General features: G+C 39.9%; 1 protein-coding gene across 1 annotated transcript; it reads right to left on the bottom strand.

Annotated features, from left to right (window-relative positions):
• Positions 1 to 11,308: 11,308 nt before the first annotated feature.
• On the bottom strand, positions 11,309 to 18,652 carry LOC118387939 (Krueppel-like factor 4). Its single transcript, XM_035776792.2, has 5 exons — positions 18,337 to 18,652; positions 18,080 to 18,194; positions 14,497 to 15,331; positions 14,197 to 14,364; positions 11,309 to 13,315 (listed from the first exon to the last, which is right to left on the bottom strand). Exons 1-5 carry the CDS (start codon positions 18,339 to 18,341, stop codon positions 13,140 to 13,142), a joined length of 1,299 nt encoding a protein of 432 aa, XP_035632685.1. The 5' UTR covers positions 18,342 to 18,652; the 3' UTR covers positions 11,309 to 13,139.
• Positions 18,653 to 20,319: the final 1,667 nt, after the last annotated feature.

Below are 20,319 nucleotides of genomic sequence, written 5' to 3'. Positions count from 1 at the left end.
CCTTTCCTTAACCGGATTGAGGAATTTTTCTCCACATGGAGGTGGAAGGTATATGATAGGTGCCCTCACGAACAAGCCACCCTTTTCCAAGCCATGGATGACACATGCAATGACATCAGACCAGTGTCAGGCCTGGATTCGCTCAAAGAGTCTTCCCAAGATGTTTGGCTAATGAAAACATCCTTTGTGATGTGGATGAGAACCTATGGCTAAATCCACAAGACAGGGTTGATGGAAATATAGAAGTACAGTAATCCATCTTTTGTTTAGCTTTTTACAGTAAGCCAGGTGAGGAACACTACAGTGATGTTTTACAGTAAGCCAGGTGAGAAACACTGCAGTGATGTTTTACAGTAAGCCAGGTGAGGAAAACTGCAGTTGACCTTTAACTGTTTTTTATTTTTTTGTGGCTAATTATTTTTGCTTTGATTCAAAGAAACCTATGTTGTGATTTTATTGTATTTCATCAATAAATGTCATATTTTGTTCAATGATTCCACTGTGTCTGTAGTATTCTCTCTACTAGTCCTTTTACAGTGATGTATTTACGTGTAGTAGCATAATGAAACATGTATCACATATTTTGTACTACAATATTTAATGATTGTACGAACAACTACACAGTGAAACTATCGGTATTGTCACGCCCTGACCATAGAGAGCCTTTGCTTCTCTATGGTGTAGTAGGCCAGAGCGTGACTGAGGGGTATTCTAGTTTATTCTTTCTATGTTCGGTTCTAGTTTATTATTTCTATGTTGGTGATTTGTATGATTCCCAATTAGAGGCAGCTGGTTGTTTCTAATTGGGGATCATATTTAAGTAGTTATTGTTCCCACCTGTGTTTGTGGGATATTATTTTGCATTTTGTGCATCACGTAGTCATGTTTCGTTGTTAGTTTATTGATTTTTAAAATTAATTTTTTAAAGTTTCACTTCATAATAAATTTGTGGAACTCTACATCTGCTGCGCCTTGGTCTGTCTCTCCTCACGTGCGTGACAGGTATCTTGTGTGTGGGTGATCTAAATGAATGGTCCTATGGTATTTCATGATAAATGAGTTATTTGAACCAATGATTCTGCAAGCTCAATGGTTTCTTTTAACGATATGAATGCACATTGCAATGTTTTGAACATTGGACAGCCTGTGTTACAAGTGATGACCGTTTTGTGTCTAGAGTTTTGAAAAATGGACAAGGTTCTGAAATTAGTGCCAAAGTGATTGTGAAACTGTAAATGGTTTGGGAGGCCAAACACTACAAAGACTCCGTTGCCTTTTTACCAGCACACAGACCCCCTAGTGGTATGAAGAGGTAAAATGATTTTGTTGATTTTATTCTCCAGAGAAGATTTTTGCAGTTTATATCAGTGGCTGTGCATCTAACACCAATAGTGTACATTTAAAATGTACATATTAAATAGATAAAAAATACTGTGAAACGCATACGTTTACTTTTATTTTGTGTGTTAGGATGTTGAGTGATACACATTTGTGCCATGCTCATTTACCTACTATCATTATGGCTATATTCTTAGTTGAGGAGCCCTGGTGATGTTCCTGTCTGGGAATGCAGTGCCACCTATTGTACTGTCATGTAGCTGCTCTGTTCTCTGGAGGAGAACCCAGAGGGTTCTCAAACGGTAGAACCACAAGGCTCTCCTGAGTCATGTTCATTAGGGCCAACAAAAACACTATTTAAACTTGTTCAATAGGAAAAGCGTATCTCCCTGTTTCATACCTTTTTTCTTCCTTTTGGTGCCTCCTGAACACAACCCTGGTTGGAGTGATTTAGTCCACCTGCACAGTTTGTGATCTGACATAGACATGTTACGCAGGCTGTACAGAGTTCAGTCAAAGGTGTGGTTTGGAAAGGGAGTCATACTGTAATAATAGCATATTATAAGCCACATGCACATAACTGTTAGTCTGCTGTCACCAGCTCTCAAAATCGTCCTGTGTAGTCAGCCAGGTAATAAAATAACTGTCTGCTATTCTTAGCAGTGTTGTAGCCTTACCAGCTCTTCTGAGTGACCAGAATCATACAGATTGACCTGTTAAGTACATTTCCAACATTTTTTTTAACGGATTACCATTCCGTGAGTCACTTCCTTATGATCAGCCATGCCTACCTCCACTGGCAAACTCTCCTCTGCTTGGTTACCATCCCATCCGGCTGGGCAACTTCCATATGAATCATCAGTTGGCTCTAAGGAGTGCGGGACAGTTAGTCATTGCTAGGGTGTTGGTTCGTGCACTTTATAATAATCTACCAGCGGATGTGTGCAGCTGGACTGGAAACACTCCTGAGAGATTCGAGATTTGTAAGGTGTGAGGTGTAAGTGGGGGAAAGGTAGGCTGTTCTGTCCAAAAATCATAATTCAAAAAGCAGCGAAGAACCGAAATGAAGAACCGTTTACAAGAGATGAAGAAAGAACCCACTGGGCTCAACTTTTTTTTTTTTTTACCTTTATTTAACCAGGCAAGTCAGTTAAGAACAAATTCTTATTTTCAATAACGGCCTAGGAACAGTGGGTTAACTGCCATGTCATTTCAACGTGGAAATATGGGTCATTTTTGGTTGAGATGTTGATCAATGAGATTTCAACCATTATTCAACCACTCATAAAGACAACCAGAAGTTTGATGAATTCCCATGCTTTCAAGCATCTAAAAGCAGAACCAATGGAAAAACAATGTCAGCTTTTTGGTTTAGTGTTCATCTAAATGTGTTATCACTGCACTTTCAATAATTTTAAAAGCACAACAAAGTTCAAATGGGATACAATGTCATATATTTTATATTTATACAACAACTTAATTTTTTATCACTATGCTTCATCTATCAGCACAAGTAAATGACCTGGATTGTGGTTGAGATTACATTCAAAGTAAGTAGCGCAAGTGATCAATGATGTTCGAGATTTTTATTTATTTTTGTAACTCTTTTTTTTATTGGTATTTTCTTTCAGTTACAGTAAACAATGCTTGAAATACAGTACATTGCATGTGTTTTTACACATTCGATATACCATGGGAACATGCTTTTTGAATGCGGTAGGAATGCATACGCCCATACGAAAACATGAACTACTTAAGTACTGTAATACTTTCATAACGAACAACAAAGTGCACAAAAAAAACCATGGCTAGCCTTCAAAAAGAAGAGACAAACTATAATAAGACAGGCTAATATTAAACACTCACAAAGGTGGATCAATTAAATACAAAGTTTAGGTAGGCAGTTTACTGTAGAGGGAAATTGCAGTGTCTCTGCATAGGTAAAGAAAGGTTGCCACATTCGGTAGAATTTGTCAGAAGAACCCCATAGGGTATATTTTATATTCTCCAATTTACAAGACGTAAGACATCTTTAATCCACACACAATGAGAGGGATGAGTGGGTGTCTCCCACAGAAGTAAAATCAATCTTCTTGCCAACAAACCCAAAAAGGCTGCAAAGTCAGATGTGTATTTTGGTGAAGTTATGGTACCAGATATTACCTCAAACAATGATGTTATGGCAGTAGGAGCAACAGGCACTTGTAATACTTTAGATATGGTATCAAAGATGGCAGACCAACAGTTACAGCATGTACAACAGGAGGACCTAAACATATGTATTAATGAAGCAGGAGCTTGCCGACACCTGTCGCTAACAGAGTCAAAATCAGGATAGATCTTAGAAAGCCTGAATCTTGTCCAGTGAGTGCGGTGTAGGATTTTGCATTGGATCAAACCATGTTTGGCACAAATAGAAGAGGAGTGGACACGGTGCAGAATATCTTCCCATGTGTCACCAGTAAACTCATCACCTAGACCATTTAATAGCTGAGAATTAAGGATTGAGAGTCAATTTGATCATAGCTATAAGAAATAATACCTTTTGATTTTGGGGATGCTGTGAAAAATGTGTCAGTGGGAGGGCCCACAGGAAGAGTGGGGAAGTGTGATGGACACGGGAGAAAATTAATATTCCCTACTAGTTGGATTGCAAAAAGGTCTGTAACGGCAAACTCTTCGAGAAAAGTTTGGGTAACCTTAGCAGACTTAGAAGGAGTGCTGATTTTGTTGGAGGAACAATCCAAAGTAGGATTAAGCAAGCAATTAAAATCTCCTCCCAAGATTAATAAGTGTGAGTCATGTGGACGTGAAGACAGAAAGACAAAACATTTTTTTTCTTCATCCCAATTTGACGCATAGACATTGGCAAGGACAATAATATATCTGCCATTGGCATCTGAAATAACATTGGAAGAAACAAAGGGCACTGATTTGTGTATCAGAATTGCTGCTCCCTTTCGATTTATTCTTAAAAGTGGAGTGATAAAGTTGGCCTACCCAGCCTTTTCGCAATCTAAAATGATCTGAAACTCTCAGATGGTTCTCTTGTAAACAAGCAATCTACTGTATGTTCCCAGATGTTGAAGACGATGAAGTACTTTACTTACTATGTTTGACTGGCTGATTCAAACCTTTACAGTTCCAACTAGACAATTTAAGTATACTCCCAGTCGACTGCACTATTAAATTGTGTTTCCAAACATCACTTGTATCTTGGCCACGGAGGCAGTGAAGTCTGGGAAAATGGATAGACTCTTGCCTCTGTAAAGTAAGGGTGATGCTTCTCCAGCTTGGTGCAGGATCTGGTCCCGGACGTGGTGGTAATGCACTCGAATGATGGGGGGGTCACGCTCTCTGGGTCTAGCTCGCAGTGACCTATAGGCACGGTCTGAGGGGTTTTTCTTCAAGGTTAAGCATGTCCTGCAATAGTTGGGAAACAAAGTCTGTTGGGCCAGACCTTCAGCAATGCCCACTAGGCGTATGTTGTGGTGGCGTTGACGTCCTTCTAGGTCCTCGCATTTTTACTAAGAGCGAATTCACTGTGGCCTGGAGGGTGGTTAGGTCATCCCTGTAAGACACAGCAGAGCGCTTTAGTTAACGTATGGTAGTCACTGTTACCTGTAGAGCAGCTACAGATGATTTCAGTTCATTAATTAAGGACATTTCCGAGGGAGAGTTGTGGAGGGAATGACGATTTTTGTGTGAAGTATGTAATATACAGTGCCAGTCAAAAGTTGAGACAACTACTCATTCAAGGGTTTTTCTTTTATGTTCACTATTTTCTACATTGTAGAATAATAGTGAAGACATCCAAACTATAAAATAACACATATGGAATCATGTAGTAATCAAAAAAGTGTTAAACAAATCAAAATATATTTTAAATTATTCAAATTAGCCATCCTTTATCTTGACAGCTTTGCACACTCTTGGCATTCTCTCAACTGGATTCAGTTGAGAGCCTTGTTAAAAGTTCATTTGTGGAATTTCTTTCCTTTTTAATGTGTTTGAGCTAATCAGTTGTGTTGTGACAAGGTAGGGATGGTGTACAGATGATAGCCCTATTTGATAAAATACCAAGTCCATATTATGTCAAGAACAGCTCAAATAAGCACAGAGAAATATCAGTCCATCATTACTTTATGGCATGAAGGCCAGTCAATCCGGAAAATTTCAAGAACTTTTAAAGTTTCTTCTAGTGCAATCACAAAAACCATCAAGCACTACAATGAAACTGGCTCTCACGAGGACCACCACAGGAAAGGAAGACCCAGAGTTATCTCTGTGACAGAAGATACGTCCATTAGTGTTACCAGCCTCAGAAATTGCAACCAAAAAAATGCTTCACAGACACATCTCAACATCCACTGTTCAGAAGAGACTGTGTGAATCAGGCCTTCATGGTCGAATTTCTGCAAAGAAACCACTACTAAAGGACACCAATAAGAAGATACTTGCTTGGGCCAGGAAACACGAGCAATGGATATTAGATGGTGGAAATCTGTCCTTTGGACTGACGAGTCCAAATTTGAGCTTTTTGGTTCTAACCGCTGTGTCTTTGTGAGATGCAGAGTAGGGGAATGGATGTGTGGTTCCCACCGTGAAGCATGGAGGAGGAGGTGTGATGGTGTGTGGGTGCTTTGCTGGTGACACTGTCAGTGATTTATTTAGAATTCAAGGCACACTTAACCAGCATGGCTACCACAACATTCTGCAGCGATACACCATCCCATCTGGTTTGCGCTTAGTGGGACTATCATTTGTTTTTCAACAGGAATATGACTCAACACACCTCCAGGCTATTTGACCAAAAAGGAGAGTGATGGAGTGCTGCAACAGATGACCTGGCCTCCACAATCACCTGACCTCAACCCAATTGAGATGGTTTGGGATTAATTGGACCGCAAAGTGAAGGAAAAGCAGCCAACAAGTGCTCAGCATATGTGGGAACTTCTTCAAGATTGTTGGAAAAGCATTCCACGTGAAGCTGGTTGAGAGAATGCCAGGAGTGTGCAAAACTGTAAACAAGGCAAAGGGTGGCTACTTTGAAGAATTTAAAATATAAATATATAAATATGTCTTCGATGTCTTCACTATTATTCTACAATGTGGGAAATAGTTTAAAATAAAGAAAAACCCTTGAAGGTGTCGGTGTGTGTAAACTTTTGACTGGTGCTGTATGTCTCTTTTGATCCGATCCACAGCTTCTGTGAACTTCCTAAAACTAAGGGCACGTCCATCGCTGTCCTCCTCCCGCCCTGGCGAGTTGCTTGGTGGGGATGCTCGCCTAGGCAAGCCTGGGGCTTTAATGGGACTTCCTTTGGGAGGGTCTCTTTTAGACCAAGTGTCTCTTTTATCGGCCATTTTCGGGATTTGTGGAACAGCGAAGAGTCAGATTATGTTTTGGAAATTAACCTCAGCAATAGAAGTCAAGTGCTAGACTAGACTGACGTTTTAAATAATAAATAATCAATTTGTGGATGTGCAAGCTTGCTGACAAGTTCGGTAACTGAATGCGGGCTTCTTATGTCCGTCATGTTTACATCGACTCTATCCCTTTTTTCACTGTTATGAAGAGAATAGAAAATGTGTCAGGAGCAGACAAATAGCCGTCCTCTGCTGCGGCCTACTTCAGAAATCCTCCATTCAGCAATTCACTGACATTATTGCCGTTCGGAAGAGCTATTGAGACGTGAAACTATGTCAACAATACTTAGTAAACCGAAATTAATAAAACAATAAATAAAACTGCTCTAAATTAACAAAACTTTGTCACAACTTGGCGGACCTCCGTGAAATGTGTGTTACATCATTCGTGCCCCCGGAAATCCGCTGTTCAAGATTCTGATATTTATATTGTGAAAATATATTGTGAACATGCTAGCTTTCTACATAATAAGAGTTTTATAGTTACAGTAACCTCAAAATGTGGCCATGGACGAGTTGCTAATTTTAACATCGAATCAAAATTGCTATGTTAGTTTGTAAGATAGCCTTAACTTTAGGCTGTTTACTGTATCACAAAAGTCATGTAGAATTGTGTTAGGTCGACAACGCAACCACAGAAAGGTGTGGAAGGCGTGAATGTATATTTTGTGCCACTGACTTAGTCTGACGTTAATTCCAGTTTGTCTACAAATTAATAATGTTGGATTCACGTTAACGAATAGGACTAAATCAAATAAAACTTTAATTAAAGTTTAATTTGATTTGATAATAAATATGTTGGATGCATGTCTCAATTTCAACCAAAAATCTAAATGAAAGAATAAGACTTTATCCATTTTCACCTACTTCATCCCCATACTGTTTTATTTATTTACTTTTCTGCTCTTTTGCACACCAATAACACACTCTACCTGTACATGACCATCTGATCATTTATCACTCCAGTGTTAATCTGCAAAATTGTAATTATTCGCCTACCTCTTGCCTTTTGCACACATTGTATATAGACTCCCCCTTTTTTTCTACTGTGTTATTGACTTGTTAATTGTTTACTCCATGTGTAACTGTGTGTTGTCTTGGCCAGGTCGCAGTTGCAAATGAGAACTTGTTCTCAACTAGCCTACCTGGTTAAATAAAGGTGAAATAAAAAAAATAAAAAAAAATAAAAAAATAAAAACACATTGCTATGCAGGGCTTGGTTAAAACCCTGGATGGGAGACCACGTGGATAAATGTAGATAGATCAACTCTCCAGTTGATATAGCATTGAAGAAATTACGCTGTTTCAAAGGTACAAATTCAAAATATTTTATACAAGGTTTATGTTGAAAATCGGTTACCATAATGACAACTCTCAACTCTCATTTCACCCTCAAGACAACAGTTGATTATTTTTTGCAAATCCAATGCATTTTCCACGTCGATCTCACGTCACAAGACGTTGACAAATTACATTGAAACAACATTGGTTCATCCAGTTTGTGCCCAGTGGGAAGGCAGGATACATCTGGAATTGTGTTAAGAAAGCTGCCCCGAAAAGGGTTAACTGTTGAGGCCCTTTGCTCCACTAGGAGCCATAATAAGTAATGTGGTTAATTATTTGTTATTTTATTAGCTGTTGCGAAAGCTGTTATTAGCTGTTACTGGGTTCCACACAAAACATAACATATTACATAATGCGGTACATTGATAGATGAGAACAGCTCAAGTAAATCAAGACATTACAGTCCGTTATCACTATCTAGTCCATACATACCCTACAGTTTAACTGACAAGCCAGGGTATACACTAATGTAATCAAGCTGACTGTATACCTGAGTAGGTGTAAAGATGGCCAGTCGAGATTGTACTGTTTTCCACTAGAGGGCAGCCAAAGACCCTAAAATCCCCAGCCTGTTTCAACCCGAACTATGAGACAGGTATTTCACCGGGATGTGTAAATGTGAAGCATCTGCTTGGCGTTTCCACTCCCTACCAAATATGGTAGTGAGAGGAAGTCCAGTGGCCGGCAGTGGGAGAAAATGGAAGGAGATGGATGTTGGCCGACATTCGGCACATTTTCTCATTGATGAAACATTTGATCTTATTACAGTTTTCTGTTCCCAAAACTAGAATCTGTTATGAACAGAGTGGCCTAGACTTTAACCTAAAAAATCGCTCTGTTAGAAGGAGTGCAAAGGCGAATTGAGTTATTGCACAAGCGCACTTCACAGAGTGAAGAACGGGCTAATAGGATACATGCTAGCTGGTGCTTGGCACTGGCCACCTTTTTGCTTGTTCTGCCCACTATGACTTATTTTTTCCCATTGGAAACTACGGGCTGTTGTCTATCTTGGTTTAGTTATAAAAATCATTGCTACTGTGCTGTACATGAATAGTTGGGATACGGTTTCAGTTATTGGGATTTTACTACATCACAACATGAACCACACCACAAAGTGTCCAGTTCACAGCTCAAAATCCAGTATATTCTGGGACAGAAAGTGGGCTTAATTTACAGGAATTCATTTGATTAATGAAAAAAATCAGAAACACTAGAGATTAGGTCTACACCTGTCTAGGTATGATGGATTTATCTGCCACGGCAATACCTGTAAAACGCTGTGTCTACATACCTCCTACTGAGTCATATCCTACAGCTGCAGTGGTCTATACGCACACATGACAACGGATGAGGCCGTGGGGTGAGGGGGTGGAGGGGTGGGGTGGATTTGAGGAAGGGGTAGGAAGGATTTGGGGAAGGGGCAGGGAGGGTTTGAGGAAGGGGATGGGTGGGGTGGGGTGAGGGAAGGGTGGTGTGGGTTTGGGCCCCCCTGTCTGGTCTGGTCAGCAGGTGTTTATTATGGGGACGTTCCCTGAGTGTGAAATCAGGGCCTGGGTCTTCATAAAATGGGTCTGAAATCAGTGTCTCATAGTACTGCTGACCAGGTTGGAGTGTATGGTATAGGTTAGTAAAGATAACTGAATTTAATTAACCTCCCTGGTATGTAGGTCAAGCATTGACTAACTAACTGCCAATAACAAAGAGGGGTGTGGAGGTACAGAAACATAATTATCAGAGGAGGGAGACACGGATGAGTCACCAACCACTTCTATCTAGTAACGTACTGTATGTACTGTATCTTTAAAACACAGTTACCTTCACTTATAACTGATTTATAAGATAGGTAGGATCTGTAATACAGTACCACTCAAAATGTTGGACACACCAACTCAATTCAAGGTTTTTTCTTTATTTGTACTGTTTTCTACATTGTAGAATAATAGTGAAGACATCAACACTATGAAATAACACATATGGAATTATGTAGTAACCAAAAAAGTGTTAAACAAATCTAAATATATTTTTGATTTGAGATTCTTCAAAGTAGCCACCCTTTGCCTTGATGACAGCTTTGCAGACTCGTAATATCAATTACAGTCCCATTCCCATTTGCTTTTAACAGTACCAATGAATTAGAACAGGTCACGGTAGAAAAGTACCAGTAAAACAAACTGGGAGCTAAAATGTTGAGTGATAATAACCTAAAATACAGCCTAACAGCAATATAACCGATAGAACATGTCATGTATAAGTTCAGATCCATTAAAAAAATAAAAAAATAAAACCATGTTAATTGGAAAATGAAATATGTAGTGGAAATGATACGATTACGATCATAAAGAATTCATGTTAGCCGGCCTACACACAACTTTTAAATACGAACTTGTTGTCAAACATATCTTCTCCTAGGCCCGTATTCATAAAGCGTCTCAGAGTAGGAGTGCTGATCTAGGATCAGGTCCCCTAGTGACAGGTAGGAGTTTGGAAACCACAGACAATAACAATGTTAAAGGGATTGTATGAATTCATTTCAAATTCATTTGACTAGGTAAATGGGGACGCCTACCTTTGATAACTATTTATGTATAACTAGTTTAATAACTATTTTATGTAAGATATTTATGCTACACTACGCTACTTCAAAGAGTGTGTCGAAATTGCTAGTAAATAGAAACTCCACAACTTGGATGTTTTGCAATGATTATGAAGTGTGTACACTTTCCTTGTATTATATAGCTTTAGAAAAGGAGATGAGCATTATTAGGCATCTTAAGTAAGATTTTAAGCATTCATATTATTTTAAATGTGCTATGACTTACGTAAATAGATAGTCAAACTATATAGTTTAATAAAACTAGATACGGATGTTGCTTCATTTGGATTTACATTGTTGAGGTACATTTTTTAAATTTGATCTTTATTTAACTAGGCAAGTCAGTTAAGAACAAATACTTATTTTCAATGACATCCTAGGAACAGTGGGTTAATTGCCTGTTCAGGAGCAGAACGACAGATTTGTACTTTGTCAGCTCGGGGGTTTGAACTTGCAACCTTCCGATTACTAGTCCAATGCTCTAACCACTAGGCTACCCTGCCACCCCAAATACATTTATCAAAACATTTTACAGGTTAATACGAGTATGGAAGAATTTACATAACAGCGCTATCAAAACAGCAGTGATCAGTGCATACAAAGTGAATTTTAAATACATTTTATTCTTTATGTTGTACAAAACATTTTAAGCAGTTTTTAAAAAGCATTTTCTTTACAAATGTACAAAACTTCAGATTATATTACATGCTTTGACTCTGAACAAAAAAAAACATTGTTCAGAGTTTTTAAAGATGATATGAATGTCTCATGTAACATTATTGCATTTTGCAACCACAGTGCATTGAAAGATTGCCATCGCCATTGAGGAGCAAAGTTTTCACCTGATTAAAGTTCAATTTGCGGAAGAAGAAAAACTCACAGACAAGAAACTCACAGACAAGAAACTCACGGACAACCATGTGATACTTGATACTCTTTTTTTTTTATCTGTTTTCTTAAAAAAAAAAATCTTTGGTACCTTTTAATACACTTCATTATCTTTGAGCAGTTTCCTGTAACATATCAATTAATTTGTACCTGTAATCAATGGCTTGGAAGAGTAATATAAATGTCTAACACAGTATGAATTTGACAAACAATGTTTCTGATAGAATGGATATAAGGCCTCTTAGGATGTGTTATGTCGTTTCTGTGTTCTGTCTGTCTGAGTCTTGTTTCCCTGATAACTAATACATTTCCAGTCATATGTTGGCACCTGGTCCTCCAAGTTTTGTCGATAAATAGCCTAGATGGTAAATTCCAGTTTTGTCCCACAAAGGAGTTTGTTCCGAGGGCTCTTGTCAAACGTCATATCACGATCCCATTTATGGTAGTGCTGAGCAATTAGTGCTTTTTGAGGTCAGTTCGGTTTCGGTTCAATAATTATTTATTTTTTATAATTAGGGTTTTCGATTTTGGTTTTGATTATTTATTTTTGATGTTGTGAATTATGTGGGTTGAATGCTGTAACAACACCGAATAAAACTATGAAAAAAGTATCATGATAGCAGTGATTGCCCATTACTTCTTATCACTTATTAACCATCATTTGTTCACTTCACTTTAATAAAATCTTTTAGTCGCTGTGGATATTCATGATCTCATCTCTTATAGAGCTGCTATGTTTGTCAAAATCACTATTGTTATAGTTATTTAAACTAAATAAGGCATTATTTTATGACTGCTGAATACCAACTATCAATTACATAGATCACGTGTCAAACTCATTCTCCTGAGGGCAGAGTGTCTGCGAGTTTTCGCTCCTCCCTTGTATTTGATTGATGAATTAAGGCCACTAATTAGTAAGGAACCCCTCACCTAGTTGTTTAGGTCTTAAGTGAAAGGCAAAACCAAAAATCAGCAGACACTACCCTCCATGGAATGAGTTTGATACCCCTGACTTAGATTATGTATTTTCAGGTAGAGATACATTGCAAAGCAATTGCTCTCTATCCCTTTCGATCGCATTTTCTTCTCTCTTTTTTCTCTTTCCGTGTCTGCCCCCCACACCTAAGTAGGCGCGCAATAGATTATTATCATTATAGTTAATGACCACGTTTACTGCGCTAAACTATGCAGAATATTGTCCTGTCGGAAACTACAACTCCCTGCTACATCACATAGTTTGGGCTTGATACTGTGCAATGTGTGCATTGAGCAATTAGTTATTTAAAAAACGAAAAATAACCACCATTTTGGTTATTTGCTTATCACTAATACATGGACAAAGAACAGTCTTTAGTCATAGGGTTTGAACCTACCGAGTGTAACACTCTTTGTCGTGAATCACACAACTTGTCTTAATGCTTTGACAATGGCTAGAAGGCAATGTTTGGTTTTTAAAGCTACAAGGTCAGGTCTTGGTCTTGATCTATGGCGTCCAGTGAGTCCATAGGTGTCTCTTCATGTGGTCGGACCTTGAGAAGGCCCTGTCTCATAGGTGTCTCTTCATGTGTAGTGCCAGGTGGTCAGACCTTGAGAAGGCCCTGTCACACTTGGCACACTGGAACGGGCGATGCCCGGTGTGTTTCCTGTAGTGCCGTGTGAGCTCATCCGAACGGGCAAACTTCCAGCCGCAGCCCACCCAGTCACAGTGATAAGGCTTCTCTCCTAGTAATGACACAACACACACACACACAATACACGCGTGCACAAAGGCACGCACACACACAGAGAGAGCGAGAGAGACACAAACACAAACAAGGCCGTCAGAATTTTGTTTGTTGACCCTGGAGTTAAAACAGACCAAACTCTCCTCTCATAGGCACAGATGTTGTTCCTGTCCTGCAGTGCATGAAGGTTAAACAAATCAGCCTACAGTTGTATTTGAAAAGTGATCAGTATAAACCTGCCGTTGCTGTTTGAATGCCCGTTCATGACACCTGCCCACTGGGCTGCTGTTCTCTCTTTTTAGCTATTTTACCATGATGACGCAGTAGAGTAATTTACTGCTAGCATTACAACAGCCGTTATGCCAGGGTCAAGCAGCATGGGGTAGGTAGCAGGGAAGGTAACAGTTATAGGTGAACATATAGTGTACTGCTGAGGGACATTAACTGGCATTACTGAATAAAAAATTCATGAACGCATGAATAAGTAAAATCATCCTGTCATATAGTAGCTCTATAGTGCAGTTAACACACAAGGGTCACATTGCTGCCTCTTACAAATTGTTCCGTTTCAACAAATTAAATGGATTATTCCAGCCATTAAATGTGTCTCCATTCTACAGACTGTCTCATATACCAAATCATTACCAAATTAATAAAAAATGTCAAGTAAAGTTAATATTAATCCGGTATTAAACTTAATGTTAAAGCTTTCTGCTGTGAATCACTAAAGGCCGACCATTTCATAAACCATAAACTACAGTAATGAAACTCATAACCAAGCGATGCAATAAGAATTAAAAACTGCCTTCTAAAAATACTCCTGACATCAAAAGACCTTTTGAAATGTTTTCCAATGAGAAATCCAACATGTGTACCAACCTGTGTGCGTTCGGTGATGTGCCTTGAGGTGAGAGCTCTTGGTATAGGTTTTTCCACAGCCGGCATAGTCACACGTGTGTGTGGCAATTCTCTTCCTAGGCCATGAGCGCCGGCCGCGTTTGGGTTTGGGCTCCTCTGGTAGACTATCGCCACCGGGGGACAAAAGCTCTAGGAGGAGAGTAGAGGATGAAGTGATGAGCTCATCACCCCAATGTTTTCCTCAGTCAGGCACCAGAAAATTGTAATGTTGTGTAAAAAAAGGCTCTTGGTCAAAAACACTTAGATTGAAGTTGAACTTACCTTGGTACTGTAGAGACCCACGATGCTGTGGGAGTAGAGAGTAGCCTGTCGGAGAGGTGTGGTTGTAGCCCGGACCGGGCAGCGGGATTTGGGGGTGGGTTAACACCTGGCTGGAGGGGTGGTGGTCCCTGGCCAGTGTGTGGTCCGGAGACAGAGATGAGGCTGATCGGCTGGCAGTCATAGGGCGCCCCCCTGGGGGGAAGCCGTGGCTGTCGAGGTGGGGCCTCTGACCAGCCCTGGGCTGGGAGTGTGAGTTCACCACCCCTAGTTGGAGGTCCATGGGCTGGGTGATGGTGCACGTGCTGGGGTTCTCCTGCTTTATCCTATGGCAAATAAAGGGCAACGAAGAGGAGGGGTCCGTGGCAGCGCCAACACCAACACCAGCTTTACTACTCACATTAATGCTGTGGCCAATCACTGCCATATCCATGGTGGACTTCACCACAAACTTGCCATGCAGGCTGGTGGGATGGAGGTACGCCGTGTCCAGTTCAGGCCTCATCAGCTCCGCCACGAACCCCCCAGAGGGGGACACGTCGCTGATGTCAGGAATAGTGTACAGCATGTCACTGTGAGCAGAGTCCTGGGGAGATGGGAGCTGGTAGGAGGAGTAGGAGCCCGGGGAAGGGGACAGGTGCTGGGACCCGCCCGTTGCCATAGCCTCAGCCTGCTGCTGTTGTTGTTCCTGCTGTTGCTGTTGTAGCATAGTGTTGGACAGGATAAAGTCATAGTCCAGTAGGTCCAGATCTTCAGGTTCTTTCTTGGCCATTCCAGTGGAGATGTCCTGGTCAGAACAGCTGCTCCTCTTCAGGTGGGACAGCTCCTCCTTCCATCTCTAGGGAAGACGAGAAACACACATTAAAATCAGTATGAGTACAGAAAGACAGCCGAGATAATAGGTAATCCATCAACATAATGCAGAAGACTGCCTGATATAACGGTGCTAAACCATTGAGAGACTGGCTGAGGTGAATCTGCTCACCCAGACTGTGTGTCCTTGGTCAAAACATTTCATTGCCACATGTAAGTACCTGTACATTTCTTGTTCTGTTTAACTGAAATGGGAAAGTGATTCTTGGTCATATCTATTGTTCTGTCTCAAATACGCTTGTGTAATCCCAGGCATGTACAATAATCCCAGACATGTACGATAATCCCAGACATGTATGGATTAGTTCCAGTTTATTAGGATGCTATAACACAAGAGATCTGGATAAGCTTTTCCTGAGAACAACTCACATTTGGTAGGCTATTCTATTCACATTATGGGCAATAGATAAACCAACAGCCTAAATCAATTCAAATCATAGTTCATTGGTCGTGTACACAGATTCGCAGATGTTATCGCAGGTGCAGAAAAAAGCTTGTGTTTCTAGCTCCAACAGCGCAGTAATACCTAGCAGTAAATAAAACATAAAAAACACGATCCACACATAATCCCACAAAAATAATAATTAACAAATAAAGAAATTAAGAATTTACAGAACAAGCAATGTCAGTGACCAGAATATATATATATCCAATGGAGACTCCTCAGAGGAGGAAGAGGAAGACCATACTCCACAGTTTATTTTTAATTTTTATAGTGCAACATTAAAAAACGTTATAATTTTTAGATAAAACTTTACTAAATATATTCACGTCACCAAATCATTTATTAAAACGCATTGTTCTGCAATGAAGGTCTACAGTAGCCTCAGCAGAACCATGGTGCAGCCGGAGGACAGCTAGCTTCTGTCCTCCTCTGGGTACATTGATTTCAATGCAAAACCTAGGCGGCTCATGGTTCTCACCCACTTCCATAGATTTACACAGTAATTATGACAAATTCATAATTCCCCCAACCTATCAAAGCTCTAGCAAGCATGAAATTACTTAAAGCATAAACTACAGCTAGCTAGCACTGATGTGCATAAAATATGGTGAGTAGTTGACTCAAAGAGAGAGAAAGACAATAGTTGAACAGTTTTGAACAAATCAATATCTTACAAAATTAAGGATAAGCATGAGAGAGATTTATAAACTTTCACTTTCACTTAGCTAACAAATGCAGCTAGCTTGTTTAGTCTACTCAAACACCCGGCTCAAACAGAAAGGGATGCTATGTTAGCTAGCTGGCTCTGTCCATCCAGCACTAGAACTTTTCCAAGTCAAGGTTAGCTTTTGGTTTTATTCATGTATTGCCACTGGGGCCCGCCGGTGTAACTGCTAAACTGCTTTCTGGTTGTACACAGTACTGCATGACTGTAGAGGGTTTACTAACGCGTTAGGCCTAGTAGCTATGTTGACTATGACATGACAACAATGTAGGCTGTGTGTAGCAGTTAGCAGTCATGATATGAAGGTTTTTCTTGGAAAGTTTTTTTTTGCCTGGTCACAGGCAGCTGATGTGTTGTGCACTGAAGTCCACAAGCGAAAGGAAAAGGTGATCGGAGGAGAGCGTGTAGATAGTTGCGAGAAGGAATTATACTGTACAACGAGCAAAGTGATCACGCTGTTTTTATGTGGCTGCTATGAAAGTTAACTGTGTTAGTGTGTGATCAGGGGTGTATTCATTCCGACGATTCTGTTGAAAACATTTTCTTAAACAGAAGCAAATGGTACAAAATGGGGAGAAAGATATCTGAATTTGTCCAATAGAAACTCTAATTTGCAACTTTTGGGCTAATGATTACACCCTAGATCAGCTAGATGCAGGCAAGAGTGTGCACGTCGGTATTGAATGTGTCACTGTCTGTCTCTTGACGTGTGCACCTACGTTGTAAACTTTCATTCATAGGCTAGGTTGTAGCAACCTCATGATGGGTACAGGGAAAATTTGAGTATCATGTAGTAGGCTAAACCTATCGATGTTACGTTGAGCTGGGCAAATGGAATATGAATGACTGTCATCCAATATGCTGTAATAGAAATAAGGCTCATAAAAAAATAATGATAATCCTCCCTCATCTTAAACTGGACCAACCGCCACTGATACATACATATAATGTATGTAACTATATATAGCCTACATACTATATAATGGTGTGTAAAGACAGTATGCAAAGTATATGAATAGAAAATGTGTGTACAGCTGTAGTTATGTAGGATGAGCCTTGACTAGAATACAGTATATACATATAAAGTGGGTAAACACTATGTAAACATAATTAAAGTGACCAGTATTCAATGACTCTATGTAGCCGACATAGGGCAGCAGTCTCTAAGGTGCAGGGTATAGTACAAGGTGGTAGCCGGCTAGAATAGTGACTAAGGTTCTAAGGCACATTAAAGCAATACAGGATGCCACTGCTGGGTATATGCTGTAAATTATAACTAAATCCTTATAGTAGACTACCATCCATTCAGTCAGTGACCACGCTGAAAATTCTACTGTTATCCAGGCTGGTGCACGCCCCTACTAGAGTGCGGCAATGATACAACGTAAGCAACACGAATAACTACGAGCAATGACATAATGTCAAGAAATTAAACAAATGTCCATAGAAATACACAAATACAACCGAGTATGACCTGACCTACCATGAAATATGCCTATAGCCCAGACTGTTGAGATAAAAAAAAATGCTATGACCATACTCACCAAATTCGCATGTCCCGTGGATTTATTCTTGACAGTCGGGCCGCTTGCAAATGTGGATATGGATGGCAAAAGCGTCCCGCTCAATGCCATATTATCGAAGTCACTTGGTGGTTGCCTGCATAAACAAAAAAAATATGTACATGTAAATCCTTATCGTTTTCTTCCAAAATAAGGAACAGCCTATTAGGATCCAAGCGCACTTTATAATGGCATTGGCCATCCAAAATGCTGCTTTGTCAAACTAAAAAAGCCCGCACCTCATCAATGAAAATATACGTGGTTCTTCTGATTAATTTATTCTGTAAAATACACTGGTTGTTTCAGCATGGGTTACGTAGCCTATTTTACACCGGTTGACAATCCGAGATGATGTTGCGCTACACTTCACTCCAAGCCATGCTTGTGGGCGCAGCGAATGGAACAGGCAGACTGAGATGGACAACCAGGCAAGGAACCGCTGATGCAAATTGATCAGGAGTGAGGCGACACCCGGGGATTCCCTCGTCTCCCTAGCAATCCCGCTGCCATGCAGGGAGCGGAGTACAGACTGAACCGACAAAAAGTGACAGCGAGAGAAGGGTTTCCTACTTCTTAAATCATCGCCGGTGGACACGCCTTCGTGTTGCTGAGCAACAGACAGGCAGGACAGAAACAACACTTCTCGCTGGTGAGGTAGAAAAAATAAGGTGCAGTTCATGACGACAGCACCATCTTGCAGGGCTGAAAAAGACAGAAAAAAAAACGAACTCCGCGCTGTCTCCTGTTTATATCCATGCAAACAGAGCGATGGCAACAGGGAGGCCCTTACACAGCCGTTAGCTTTTTATCCAGAGCTAATGTGGGGGAACCGGATCAACTCAGTTCTAAGGGATAGCCTATAGGTTTCACAGTAGGCTAGTATGGGAATAATGACTTGTAGTTGCACTAATTGACGAGATATTGTAGCTCCTCTACAGAAAACACAAGTGTTCAAGGGGCCTCATTTATCAACCAAGTGTAAATGTCTTACTACATTCTGGCATACCTGGAGATGATATGTTTTGCGTGTGCCAAAAATGTTCATTGATAAATCAAAAACATATTATAGGCCTAATATACAATCCTGCCTGGAAAACGCCCTCCATTCACCTTTTATGGTAACAAAAACACCCTCATTTGCAGTATAATTTGGAAATGTTGGAACTGGGCCATGTCCATTTCTGAAAGAATGCACAATAGCAAATGTGATCTCATTTCTGTAGAGGTGTGGGCAGAATGTTTTAATATTTTTTCAGAACACTAACTTCACATTTTACATGATTGATTGTCTTTTCAAACAATTGAAAAGTAAACGCTGCAGCCCACATACAAAATACGAATTCTTGTTCAATATTGTATTTTTTAATAGATGATTGTGTTTCTATCACCTGTCTTGGCATAGGCTCTGAGATTAAATGGGCTATGATGTTTTATTTATTTAACCTTTATTTAACCAGGTAGGCAAGTTGAGAACAAGTTCTCGTTTACAATTGCGACCTGGCCAAGATAAAGCAAAACGGTTGGACACATACAACAACACGCCTCTATCTCAGTCACAGCAATACTGCAAGCCTACTCAAACTGTCTAGGCTACCGGTCTATTTACATTTGAGCATACTTAGCTAATGAATGAGCAATGGATAAATAGTATTTGTTGTGTTGCAGGAATACACAACGAAAAACATATGATTCTAAAACTCAAAGTAACATTTTAGGCTACATGCTGCTATGCAATCTCTTTACCAATGGCGTTTTAATATTGTTATTAGCCTACCATTGTTATAATTCCTGTGCATCAAACAAGTTCAATAAATACCCTACCAACCTTTGCAGGAAAAGTGTCAAGAGTATTTTTTGTCAGATAGCACCTTTGATAATGAGGCCCCAGGACTGGGGACTCCCCACTCTAGGCTACTGTATAGGCATTCCCTTGTCTGTCACTCTAGCCTATGCGTCCTTGTGATAGTAGCCTATACAGTAAGTACCCTTATAGCCTTATAGATTTCCAATATGATAGCTCCAACAGTTCTTACATTTCAAACATTTCTGATTATTCTCGAACAATTATTCAGCACCTATTACCTTAAGTGAATAATAACGTAACAAATAAGGAACAGAATGCAGCTATTTCTTTGATGAATAAATGCATAGGTTACAATGTTCTTTATGCTTATCACATCATATGTGTAGAGTCGCCTACTATTGTAGCATATGGGTAAGTT

This window comes from Oncorhynchus keta, chromosome 9 (assembly GCF_023373465.1).
Source record: "Oncorhynchus keta strain PuntledgeMale-10-30-2019 chromosome 9, Oket_V2, whole genome shotgun sequence".
NCBI lineage: Eukaryota > Metazoa > Chordata > Actinopteri > Salmoniformes > Salmonidae > Oncorhynchus > Oncorhynchus keta.
Note: the sequence above shows the minus strand (reverse complement) of the source record. Positions and strands in the feature narration are given on the sequence as shown.

Bases quoted from the DNA above. Each gene is read 5' to 3' on its own strand.
- LOC118387939 (XM_035776792.2), bottom strand. The intron at 15,332-18,079 runs GTGAGTATGGTC...CGTCTTCCCTAG, and splicing joins CCACGGGACATGCGAATTTG to AGATGGAAGGAGGAGCTGTC. The intron at 14,365-14,496 runs GTAAGTTCAACT...CTCTCCTCCTAG, and splicing joins TGGGTCTCTACAGTACCAAG to AGCTTTTGTCCCCCGGTGGC.